This window comes from Hemiscyllium ocellatum, chromosome 7 (genome assembly GCF_020745735.1).
Source record: "Hemiscyllium ocellatum isolate sHemOce1 chromosome 7, sHemOce1.pat.X.cur, whole genome shotgun sequence".
Taxonomy (NCBI): Eukaryota; Metazoa; Chordata; class Chondrichthyes; order Orectolobiformes; family Hemiscylliidae; genus Hemiscyllium; species Hemiscyllium ocellatum.
In genome coordinates this window covers 6560972-6572933 of record NC_083407.1, presented here as the reverse complement: position 1 = coordinate 6572933, position 11962 = coordinate 6560972, and the positions used below count along the sequence as shown (strand labels likewise).

Below are 11962 nucleotides of genomic sequence, written 5' to 3'. Positions count from 1 at the left end.
ATTTACCACCCCCTGAGAAAAAGAACAGAAAATGACATCACCACAGGTATGATGTCACCAACCCAAGGAAACCTAAACACATAAATAGAAAGCAGGCCATGCTTCATCCGGAGGCTCACTGAAGATGCTACTTAATATGGTGACAAAACATCTGAAAACGAACCTTCCAACTCAGCGAGCAAACCTACATCCAGAAGGATATGCTGGCGGGGCGAGTTGACTTAGAGTGGGAAGAAGTTTACATGGAACATAAAGACCAGTGTGGACCAGTTGGATGAATGGCCTGCATATAAACTGCATGCTGAATAACAATAAATCTCAGGCAAAGCTCAATGCTCCTTTCCACCAGTACCTGAAGAAACCAAAAAGTCTCTAAAAATACAGGCGGTAGATTTATGGAGCAAAGGTTTAATAGTTAAAAGAGGAAAACAATCAGCAGAGAAAGCAGTGAAGGAGTTTTAAAAAGATCCTTGCCATGCAGTCACTCAGTTCAAGACCCACCCTTTTTTCTCTCTCCATGTGACTCCTATGCTCAGTGCTCTAAGCAATCATAGCTCTGTAAACAACTGTTTCCCCTTGTTTCTTTTTAGATCACCACTGCTGTGTCAATTGCTGTACTTTAATGTATGCATTGAGACACAGTGACAAATACGAGGCTTGGGTGAGAAGGGGAAGGAAGGGAAACCTCCTGTTTGAACAGGTCCCCTATAAATTCCAATGGCACAAACTTTCCGACAAAGTCTCCATCCAAGGGTGATTTTCTGATTTTTGTGCATTCCACCCCAGTATTCACATGTTGCCCAGTACTAATCCACATCTTGTGAAAATATTATCACTAACCATCCTGTTATACCAGGAAATTGATTCTGGGGAGCCCACATAATTTCACTCTTAGGTAATTCTATCCTTCAGCAGTGGCTTGGCTGGTCCTGATGAAGGGCTTATGCTCGAAACGTCGAATTCTCTATTCCTGAGATGCTGCCTAACCTGCTGTGCTTTGACCAGCAACACATTTGCAGCTGTGATCTCCAGCATCTGCAGACCTCATTTTTTACTGGTCAACGTATTTCTCAAAGCCCACGTAACATGAAGCAAACACGGCCACAAAAGTCAATTATCTTGCCTCAACATTACAGTTTCCTCTCTTCCTTTAGAAAGCTTGGTGTCTTCCTCTCTGCATTCCAGAATGTTCTTTCAACGCGGCAATGCAGCAATCCACCTTAGTACGTTGCTGACAGAAGTCGTTCTTCTCTATTGAAGGTGCTTCTCTGGCACGTCATTTCTCCATTTAAAAAGGTGCCAGCTCTTCCCAAAGAAATTTGTTGCAGGATTCATATTCTTGGCCCCAACAGGATATTGAGTCTCAACATGATACAAGGGAATAGCAGGTTGCTCCTATTTTTAAAATATGGAGATTTCCTGGCCCTTTTTCTTTGGGGTTCCCTGCAGCAATGCGCTTCACACTGTGCACGAACACACACATGCGTCTCTGGTTACTGCAGCATCCAAACCTCAAGCGACGTGGACCAGCCCCACACGTAGCCGTCGCTGAGCACCTGAAGGTAAAAGCTCCCAATATCGCCTTAGTAACTAGGAGCTGGTGGTCAGGCTGAGGAGCGGCTTGTTATCAGCTCCCAGGGAGCTGTGGGGGTGACTCACCTGCACCTTGCCCACTCCCTCAGCTGGGTCTCCTGACACTTTCAGGGGGTGATGCCGCTGGATGTGTTTGACCACCTGGAACTTCTGCTTGGCTTTGTAGCTGCAGTGGCGGCAGAAGAAGGGGTGCTCATTGGTATGGGTGAGATAGTGGTGGCGCAGGCCTGCCTGCCAGCGGAAACCACGGCAGCACACACTGCAGACGTACGGTTTGGCCTCGCTGTGCTTCTTCAGGTGGGTCTTCAGGAGAAAGCGAGTCTTGAAGCCCTTCCCGCACTGCTCACAGATGAAGCCCCGCGTTTCTTTGTGCCGGGTTTCTTTATGGGTCCTCAGTGCATCTGCCCGGTTGGTGCAGTAATCACACTCATCACACTGATAGGGCTTGGCACCTGGGAACAAGGAAGCCGTGATCAATTAGACACACCAAGGACATTACCCAGCCCCAACATTCATAACCACACACACTAACCACAATTCCTCTACCTGCACACACTATACAGGACAGCACTGACCAATTTACTGTGCTATTATCTTTAACCAGTAATCCTAATCAAGTTACCCCAACATTTAAACAGTGGCACTAGCTTAGCTATCCAGATCAACAGCATTCACCAGACAGGCTAACAATATTACTTCTATATTAAACCAGATACAATGAACAGTTACCAGAGTTAACTGCATTCCCACACTTGGCTAGATGTGCTATTTGGAGTCCAGCAACGGTTACTGGCATTCCTAGTTTGGTGACCTACTCGCTCTGAATCAGATCCCAATGTCACTATAAACTCACTGGGGACAAGGTGTGTGGTATTAATGCCAATGGACTGGGAATCTGAATCAGAGATAACCCCAGTATGGCAGATGGTCAAATTTGAATTGAATAATCTTTTAAAAATTCTGGAATAAAGAGCTGGCCTAACTGTGACCATGTAACCAACCAAAGTCATAAAAAACACACCTAGCTCTCTAATGCACCTTAATGAAGAAAATCCGCCATCCTTATCCGGTCTGGCCTACATCCAATTCAAATCCATAACAATGGCAGCTGACTCTCAACTGCCCTCTGGAATGACCTAGCAAGTCAAGGGCAGTTCAAGGGGCAATTAGGGATCAGCAACAAATGGTAGCCTTGCTGGTAACAACTACATGCTACGAAAGAATCAAAATAAATAAAGCAGGGGCCCCTGCTTGGGTTAGCCGCATAATCGGAATTTACTCTCAAAACGCACTGGATGTGATGAACAGTTTAGTTGCAAAGGCACAATTGCAGAATATACTTCTCCTCAGCAGGAACTGTACTATGTAGCCAATCTAGAGCTGTCCTTTGACGATCAGGCAATATAGTTCTTGTGACCTGGCATGGTGCTCCTGCCAGCTCTTACCCGTGTGTTTCGTCATGTGGTACTTGAGCTGGTTAATCCACTTGCACTTATAGCCACACTCCGGGCATAAATACTTCCTCTCCTCTTGGTGGATCCGCATGTGGTACTGACGAAGAGAGGGAAAAATTTGGTTAATGTACAGCTACCAACATCCTCCCAAATTAACCTATTAGTAGGCGTTTCCAGGACACTAGTGATGGGCAAAGCTGGGAAAATGGAAAGTAGCTACTTGAACTGCAGAAAGTTTATAGACAACGATAGATTCAGTGTTTCATCCCTGTCAGGAACACTTCTAGTGGTTAGATAACTATGGCATTGTATTGTTAGAATATGATCTATTTCTGTATAACACTGGAGTATGGGTCTGTCCCTGTATAACACTGGGGTACAGTACTGGTGGGAACAGGCTAGTCCCTGTATTACACTGGGATACAGTCCTGGTGGGGACAGGTCTGTCCCTGTATTACACTGGGGTACAGGTCTGTCGCTGTATAATATTGGGGTACAGTACTGGTGGAGACAGGTCTGTCGCTGTGTAACACTGGGGTACTGGTGGGGACAGGTCTGTGGTACAGTACTGGTTTAGCTCTGGTGGTGGGATCTGTTTGAGGGGATACACTGGGCAGAACGAGATATGAAACTTGCTTGTAGATTTTTACATGGAATATTGTGAGCAGTAATGTTAAATCAACCCATAACACAAAAAAACTTCAGAATGGTCTCTGGCAGAAAGATTCCACACGTAAGCCTTCGTGGTTCAATGGGTAATACTCTCCTGCTTCAGAGTTGGAAAGTTACAGAGATTCAAACATACAATCAAGGCAAACACCGCCATCCCTGAATGAATACTAGAAACAAAATCTGGCTGCTCCACTTCCTACAGCATAGCAGTGACTATTATACTCATTCTTTTATAAGATATCAGAGGAAAACATCCCAAATGTTTTACCATTCATCCATAATGTTTCAGCTTAAAAATCAGCATAATGTTCCCGGTTTTATGGTGCAAGGTCTTATGAGGAAAGGCTGATGGACTGGGGTTTGTTCTCATTGGACAGAAGGCGGCTAAGAGGTGACTTAGAGTCATAGAGATGTACAGCACGGAAACAGACCCTTCAGTTCAACTTGTCCATGCCGAACAGAAATCTCAACCCAATCTAGTCCCACCTGCCAGCACCCGGCCCATATCCCTCCAAACCCTTCCTATTCATATACCCTTGCAAATGTACCAGCCTCCACCACTTCCTCTGGCAGCTCATTCCATACACATATCACCCTGTGTGAGAAAAGATTGCCCCTTAGGTGTCTTTTATATCTTTCCCCTCTCACCCTAAACCTATGCCCTCTAGTTCTGGACTCCCCGACTCCAGGGAAAAGACTTTGTCTATGTATCCCATCCATGCCCCTCATGATTTTGTGAACCTCTATAACGTCAGATTAAAGAGGCTAAATTAATGAAAATTATGCCATGGGATCTTTTATATGCACCCAAACCAATGGGCATGGCTTTTGTTTAACATCACAAGCAAAAAATTTGCAACAATCTAGCACTCCCACAACACAAGTGCCAGTTTAGAGTTTTGCGCTCAAGTCCTCGAAGTCAAAAAGACATGCTGCAAGATACCCATTATTATTATCCAGAAGCAATTAAGCTACAGTACTCAAGTCAAATGGGTTCATTATGCTGGTGCTAATTCTCTGAAAGTGCTGTTCAGCATGACTCACATATCTTTTAAAATGTTTGAGAATTTATTTACTTTTAAAAAGGACGGGCGTGAGGATTCTGCCACTATTTCTTCACGAGTATTTCAGACGTGAACATCGCTACATTCAAAAACCTAAATCACAGTATCTCTCCTTTTGTCTTTGTAATGTCTTAAATTTCTGCCCTCCAATTTTTCAATCCCTTAACAGTGGAAATATCTCTCATACATATTGTCAAAGCCTTAATTTTGAGCTCCTCCCAACATTCTTTTTAAAAGAAAAGAAAAAAAAAGAGCCCATTTCTCTCAATCTCTCTCAAAACTGAAGCCTCTGACCTTAGGTACCAGCTAAATAAATGTTCCCATCACCTGGCTATCCTTGTGAAAACAAGGCACTCAAAACTGAACAAAATTGTAATCGTGATTTACAAAGGGACTTTTTTTTCTCTTTAGACAAATAAAAATAGTCTGGAAAAAAAATCTATGTTTTTTTTCAAAAATATAAAACAATCAATCAATTTGCTCTTCTAATTTTGAAGACTTTAACAATTGCCAATCTCTGCCCACTACAAAAGCAAATACTGCAGATGTCAGAAATCCAAACAAAAACAGAAAATGCTGGGAAACACTTAGTTCAGGCATATCTATAGAGAAATAACACTAAGTTTTAAGGGTGGTGATCTTTTCTTGGAAGTAGAAAATAGTTAGAGGTGTAACTAGTTATAAACAATTAAAGATGCAGAAAAAGAACAGGGAAGAATTAAAGCAAAAGGTCTGCAAGAGTGTGAAAGACAGAATACATTAAAATGACGAAAGAGCAGATTGTGAAAGGCAAAATGTGATGGCAATGTGACAAGTAAAACAAACAAAGATGGGTTTAAAGAAGTTGCAAGTGGGAATAGCAGAATCAAGTTTATATTTTTAAGTTCTGTTCAAAAGAAATGGGTGCAAAGGTTATTATTACATAAAATTATAAAAACTCAATGTTGAATTTGGAAAGTTATGACATACCTAATCAAAAATAATGTTGTTGTTCAAATTTATCCTTAACTTTACAGCATAGGGTAGAACTGACAAAAAGGTCAGAGTAGGGACTGGGACACAGAATTAAAATGACAGATGCCCGAAAGTTCTTAGTCATATTTGTAGAGTGAAAGGGGGTGCTCCACAAAACAGTCTGTGTTTGGTTCTCCCATCACATTAATTAGGACTGCATATGGTACACTTAGATCAGAAAAAGTACAACTACATTCAGACAAGATAATCAGAGGATTAGTTAGGGTGGACAATGAGAGTCTTTTTCCTAGGATGATGACATCTGCTTGTACGAGGGGACATAGCTGCCAATTTAGGGGTGATAGATTTAAGAGATGTCAGAGGCAGGTTCTTCACTCAGAGTGGTAAGGGTGTGGAATGCCCTGCCTGCCAGTGTCGTTAACTCAGCCACATTAGGCACATGTAAACAGTTCTTGGATAAGCACATGGATGTTGATGGGATAGTGTAGGGGGATGGGCTTAAATTGGTTCACAGGTTGGTGCAAAATCAAAGGCCGAAGGGCCTGTTCTGCGTTGTATTGTTCTATGTTCAAGTGCACATTTTGTGGGTTGCAGGGTTGGACCAGATGAGCTGAATTTTAAGTTAATCTATTGGTTATCAGGCTCGTGTTGGTCAAGGCACTGACAGTGGAGAGCTTTGGGATCCTTGACAGAAGTAATGCTTTTACTTAAATCAAGAACAAGAAGGGCTTTTTCAAGGGCTCTTTGACTCTATAAATTTCCCTGACATTTTTCCCCAAGGATTATTGAACAAATGAACTGGTGATAGTCTTTACCTTTTTCTGAATCACTTCACCTATTCTAAACTGGAACAATTTGGCAGCTGCTGCTATATTCGCTGAAATAGGAAGGTGAAAATTAGTTTGTATGATTCTGGCTAAGTATTATGAACACCTATCGACCCTCCACTTTAAGAAAAATTCACTCAAGGGTCTTGCGCGTTGCTGACTAGACCAGAATTTACCATCTGGCCCTGATTGCCCTTGAGAAAGTGAGCTGCCTTCTTGACCCGCTGCAGTCCATGTGCTGTAGGGTGACTCACAGTGATCTTAAGGAGGGAATTTCAGGATTTTGACCAAGCAATAGTGAAGGAACGGCAATGAATTTCCACGTCAGGGTGGTGAATGGCTTGGAGGGGTACTTGCAGATGTGGTTTTCTCATGTACGGGCTGCCCTTATCCTTTTAGATGGACGTGGTTGTGGGTTTGGAAGGTGCTAAGGATCAGTGGTGCATTTCTGCAGTGCATGTAGACAGTACACACTGCTGCTACTGAGCATCAATGGCAGAGGGAGTGGATGCTTGGGGATGTGGTGCCAATCAAGCCAGCTGCTTTATTCTCAATAGAATCAAACTTCCTCACATTTTTGCTGGTACTGCATCCATGCAGGCAGGGATCAAGTCCCTGATTCTCAGGTTGAGATCAGTTTCAAGTAATTACATTAAATAATGAATTTCGAAATGAGTCAAGAAATTACTGCAGCACTCAAAAGGCTGGCAAATAAATAACAACACAGACCCAGAAACTGGGGAAAGTTTAGGGGAAGGGGGTTTCCAAAATCAGGATTCTGAAACATAACAACACAATAGACAGAGCTTTACTCTGTATTTAACCCCATGCTATGCCAGTACTGGGAGTGTTTGACAGAGTGTATCAAGGAAGCTTTACTTTCAGCTTAAAAAGAGTAGGAGTTTCACTCTGTATCTAACACGGTGTTGCACCCATCCTGGAAGTGTTTCATTGGGACAATATGGGGTGTGATTTAATCAATATTTAACCACATTCAGAACACTGCCTGGGGAATTTGCAAGGGGCGAGTGTAGGGGAAGCTTTACTCTGATTTTAACCCAATGCTGTCCCTTTCCTGAGAGCATATGATGGGGTCAGTGTACAGTGAACTTTATTCTGTACCTAATCCCCTGCTGTCCTTTTCCTGAGAGTATACAATAGGGACAGTGTAGAGGGAGCCTTACTCTATATATAACACAGGGCTGTATCTCTCCTGGGAGTGTTTGATGGGTGACAGTGTAGAGAGAGAGAGTTTTATTCCATATCTTACCCAGTACAGTACTTATCCTTCAGTTTTTAATGGGGACAGTGCAAAGTGAGCTTTGTTAATGTATCTAAGCCTGCACTGTAACTTTCCTGAGAATGCTTGATGGGGATAGTATAGAGGAATCTTTACTCTGTTCTGTCCCTGTCCTGGGAGTATTGAATGGGATAGTATAGAGGTAGCTCTACTCTGTATCTAACCCATTGTTGTAGCTGAAAGGCTGGAGGAGATTACAGAGATAAAAAGAGTGGAGGAATTTCAAAACTGGTGTGTGTGTGTGTGTGTGTGTGTGTGTGTGCGCGCACGCACACGCACATGTAGTGAATGAACCTTGCTGTGGAATGAGTGGTGAGCATATGCCAATGAAAACCAGTTCACCTTCAAACGCGATGGGTCTGCGCAGGCATAGTTGCAGAGATGGCACTTGTAGGGCTTTTCCCCGGTATGAATACGTATGTGCCACGTGATCTTCTGTCGGTTTTTGGTGGTATAGTCACAGTCGGTACATTTGTACATCCGTGTGCCACCATGAGCCTTCATGTGATAGTCAAATACCATCTGGTGGCGGCAGGTGAACTCACAGAAGGGGCAATGGAAGGGTTTGCCCTCCTCACTGCCATCTGCCTCCTCCTCGTCCTCATGGGTATCCAGCAGGTGCTGGATGAGCTGCTGTCGCTCCCGAGTGGCGAAGTCGCAGTGCGGGCAGCGGTGGCTGAAGTGGACCTTCTTGTGCTCTTCCAGCTGGTCTCGCTTCTCGAAGCGTTCTTTGCAGGAGGAGCACTCCAGCTGTGGGTGCTGCCTCTGGACGTGGCTCCGCAGGGTGGACTCGCTGTAGCAGGCAAACACGCAGGACGGGCAGCCGTGACACACCTTCTCCTCATGCCTCCGCAGGCAGTGCTGCTTGAGAGCACCCTCTGAACTGAAGCGGGCGTCACAGCGCCTGCAGGCCGCACTCGGCTCACCGGCGTGGCAGCTGCTGACGTGCCGGGTGATGTCATTTTGGTTATAGCCGCTGTAGTCGCAAAGGGTGCAGAAGTGGGTGGGCCGTTTCTCGTGGACTCGCAGCTTGTGGATCCGCAGCTTGGAGCCGGTGCCAAAGGTCTGTTGGCAGGAATCACATGCCAGGCGGCCCACACCCGTGTGCAGGGACTCGTGTGCGTCAAGGCGGTAGCGCCGGGTGGTGCTGAAATCACAGTAGTGGCACTTGTAGGGTTTAACACCATCGTGCTTAATGGCCACATGCTGTTTGAGGCATCGGGCCTGCTTACAGGTGAACGGGCACAGCTGGCAGCTCAAACGGGGCCTCTTGCGGCAGCACTTCTTGCCATGCAGGTGGGTGTGGTGTTTAAGGGCCACAGCTGACTTGCAGACAAACGAGCAGAGGCTGCACTGGAGCTCGCCAGGCTTCATGCAGCCTTTCTTCCTGTGAGTGTCCAAGGCTCGCTCCTGGTAACAGCTGAAGGGGCACGAGGAGCAGAAGAAACGTCTCTGCTTGGGGCTGCCCTCCAGCTCTAAGCCATCACTGTCCTCGAGGTTGTCTCCCTCCCCAAAATCTCCATTCCCCTCATCCTCACTACAAGATTCTTTCTCCAGCTCATCCGAATCGCTCTGGTCTGATAGCTCCTCCTCCTGAGTGTGCTTGATGGCCTGATGGTTCCTTAATGCCCTCTCGGAGCGGAACAGCAAGTCACAGAATCCGCAGGGCAGCTTGAGGGGCTCTGTGCAGCCACCAGCCACATGGCTGCCAAAATCCGACTCACTGGAGCAGACAAAAGGGCATGAGGCACAGGAGAACTTGCCCTGTTCACACTGGAACTTGCATGCCCCTGACTCCTGCTGTGACTGCTCAGCAATGTGTGTGTGTTCTGGTGTCCCTTCCCTCGGAGTCGATGGGAGATTCTCATCTAGGACTGGAGGAGCACCGGCCAATGCCTCATCTGTGAAGAATCCGGCCTCCACCCCCTCACAAGCAGCAAGGAGCTCTCCTTCAGGCTGGTCTTGCTCTGTGGCAGAGATAGATGATAAGTCTTCAACGACATGATCTTTGCTCACTCCACAATCAGTTACTTTAGTGAGCAGCTGGTCAGGTTGCACTGGAACTGGGCTCAGCTCCTGCCACTTACTTGCATCAACATTGGCGCGCTTGCCTTTGTTCTTAGCTATCGCCCTCACCTTCCTCACCTCTGATTCCACACTTTGTTCCTTCTCTCCAACCAGCTCCAGTTTGGACTCGGTCACTCTTGCTTGCCGCACATAAAGCTTGTGTTTCTTTACAATGACAGGACATTTCTTTTGCAAGTGAGTATTGAGTCCTCTCTGCTGTTTAAAGGTGGCTCCACAGGCAGTGCACACTAGGGGCGATTTCTTATTCTGGCAGCCAGACTTTGTATGGAGGACCATGGCTTTCTCTTTCCTGGTGATGTATGAGCACCTCTCACACTTGAACACCTGAGCGTCTGTTTGTACCACCAGCATCTGTACTCTTCCCTCCAAGACCAGGGCCTGTGCCTGCTGTTTGTCCTGCTTCCGCAGAGCCTTAATCTCAGATTCCGACTGGGAGAGCTGCGCCTGCTCCTGACTTTCAGGACTGACCTGATTCACAGCTTCCGTGTCTGGAAATACGGCCGTGTCCCCGTTTTCACTGCTGGGTTGAGTCAGGTGAGACTCCATCACACTGATCCACGTCCCATCGGCCTTGACATTTGTGGAAGTATCATCCTCCATCTGGGAGGATCTGCCAATTCCTTCACTTTTACCTGGAAGTTCATAACTGCCACTCTGATCTTCATTAGCAAAGACATCAACACTCTGGCCTACTTCTTCTTGAGTTCCTATGATGTGTTCCCCACCATCAGCTTCTTCATCCTCAATGTGCTCTCCAATGTCAGCCTCATCATTGCCATCGCTAGCCTCCACATGGACTCCAGTGTTAAGTCCAAAGTCCCTGTATATGGTTCCAGTATCACACGGTCCCCAGGAGTCCAAGATTGGTAGCTGGGAGTCTGAAAGCTGCTTTGCTACTTCATCTGATGGGGCACTATGAAACTCCAGCTGTGCTTCAAACACTTCCTCTAGTTGTGAGCCATTTCCTCCCAAAGCTTTCTGAAATTCTGTCTCCATAACACGGCTCATTCCTGAGCCAGTGCCACCTGAGTGGGTGGGGAAAGGCTGAGCCTCCTGCCTTGCCGTAGCAGAGTACACCAGGTGCTGCTCTAACTGTGTGGGTTCGTGTGGCATGGTACCACTCTGCATTTCTTCCCCAGGTTGAGAGGCCTCTTGCCCAAGGAGAGGGCTCACAAAGTCTTGCTGCTGGTACAACTTCTCCTGGTCCTCCACTGCAGCTGAATTCTTCTGCCACCCTTCACTTTTTGGAGTCACAACAGCCATTTCCGTCTGGGATGAGCCGGGAAAAGGGAGATTCGTGTCACCGTACCCTAGAAGAATGTGGCTGGAGTTCATTGCCATCTCCTCTTTGGCATAGTTCTCCAGCCACTCCTTGTCTCCAGGCACATAGCCATGGGCCTTGCGTTTGTGGAAGAAGAGGCTAGTGTTACTGAAAGTCTTGTAGGTGCACAGGGCACAGCGGAATTCCTTGTGTTTAGTATGCTTGCAGTTCTCGTGGTTCAGGAGGGCCTGCTTGTATCTCGTCTGGTAGCTGCAGTACTGACATTGGTAGAGGGGCATCTGGTAGTCCTTTGAATGTTTCACTTGCACGTGCTTCTGAAGTTCATACTTCCGCTTGCAAGCAAAGCCACACACCTCACAGATCAGTGTCTTGCCCTGGTGTCGGAGCTTGTGGCTGCTGAGTTGATCTGCACGGTGACAACGATACGAGCACTGATTACAATGGTACCTGCAAGAAGACAAGGACAGTAGGAGCACGATGACAAAACCACCAATTTCAGTAAGAGGGGGCTAGTAAAGTATTTCTCTTTCCCCTTCTCTTCCATCAGGTATTTTCTTACAACAGCTTTAGCAAAAACACTACAAAGTTTCCAACCAGGTTAAAATACACATTTCAAGGGGTCCTCTCTCCTCTTCCCATATGCTGATATTAACATACCATGCTGTCTCTGTCTGGGAGTTTTTGATGTTGACAGTGTAGAGGCAGCT

At 46.1% G+C, this 11962-nt stretch overlaps 1 protein-coding gene across 1 annotated transcript in view; it reads right to left on the bottom strand.

Moving 5' to 3' along the window:
* The window catches only part of znf142 (zinc finger protein 142), a 43168-nt gene continuing 31206 nt past the window's right edge, over nt 1–11962 (bottom strand). The window contains exons 7-9 of the mRNA XM_060828227.1: nt 8228–11702; nt 3039–3144; nt 1–2045 (exon numbers count right to left, since the gene is read on the bottom strand). Coding sequence (XP_060684210.1) covers nt 1591–2045; nt 3039–3144; nt 8228–11702 — 4036 coding nt within the window. The 3' untranslated portion in view covers nt 1–1590. The remainder of the gene's footprint in view (nt 2046–3038; nt 3145–8227; nt 11703–11962) is intronic.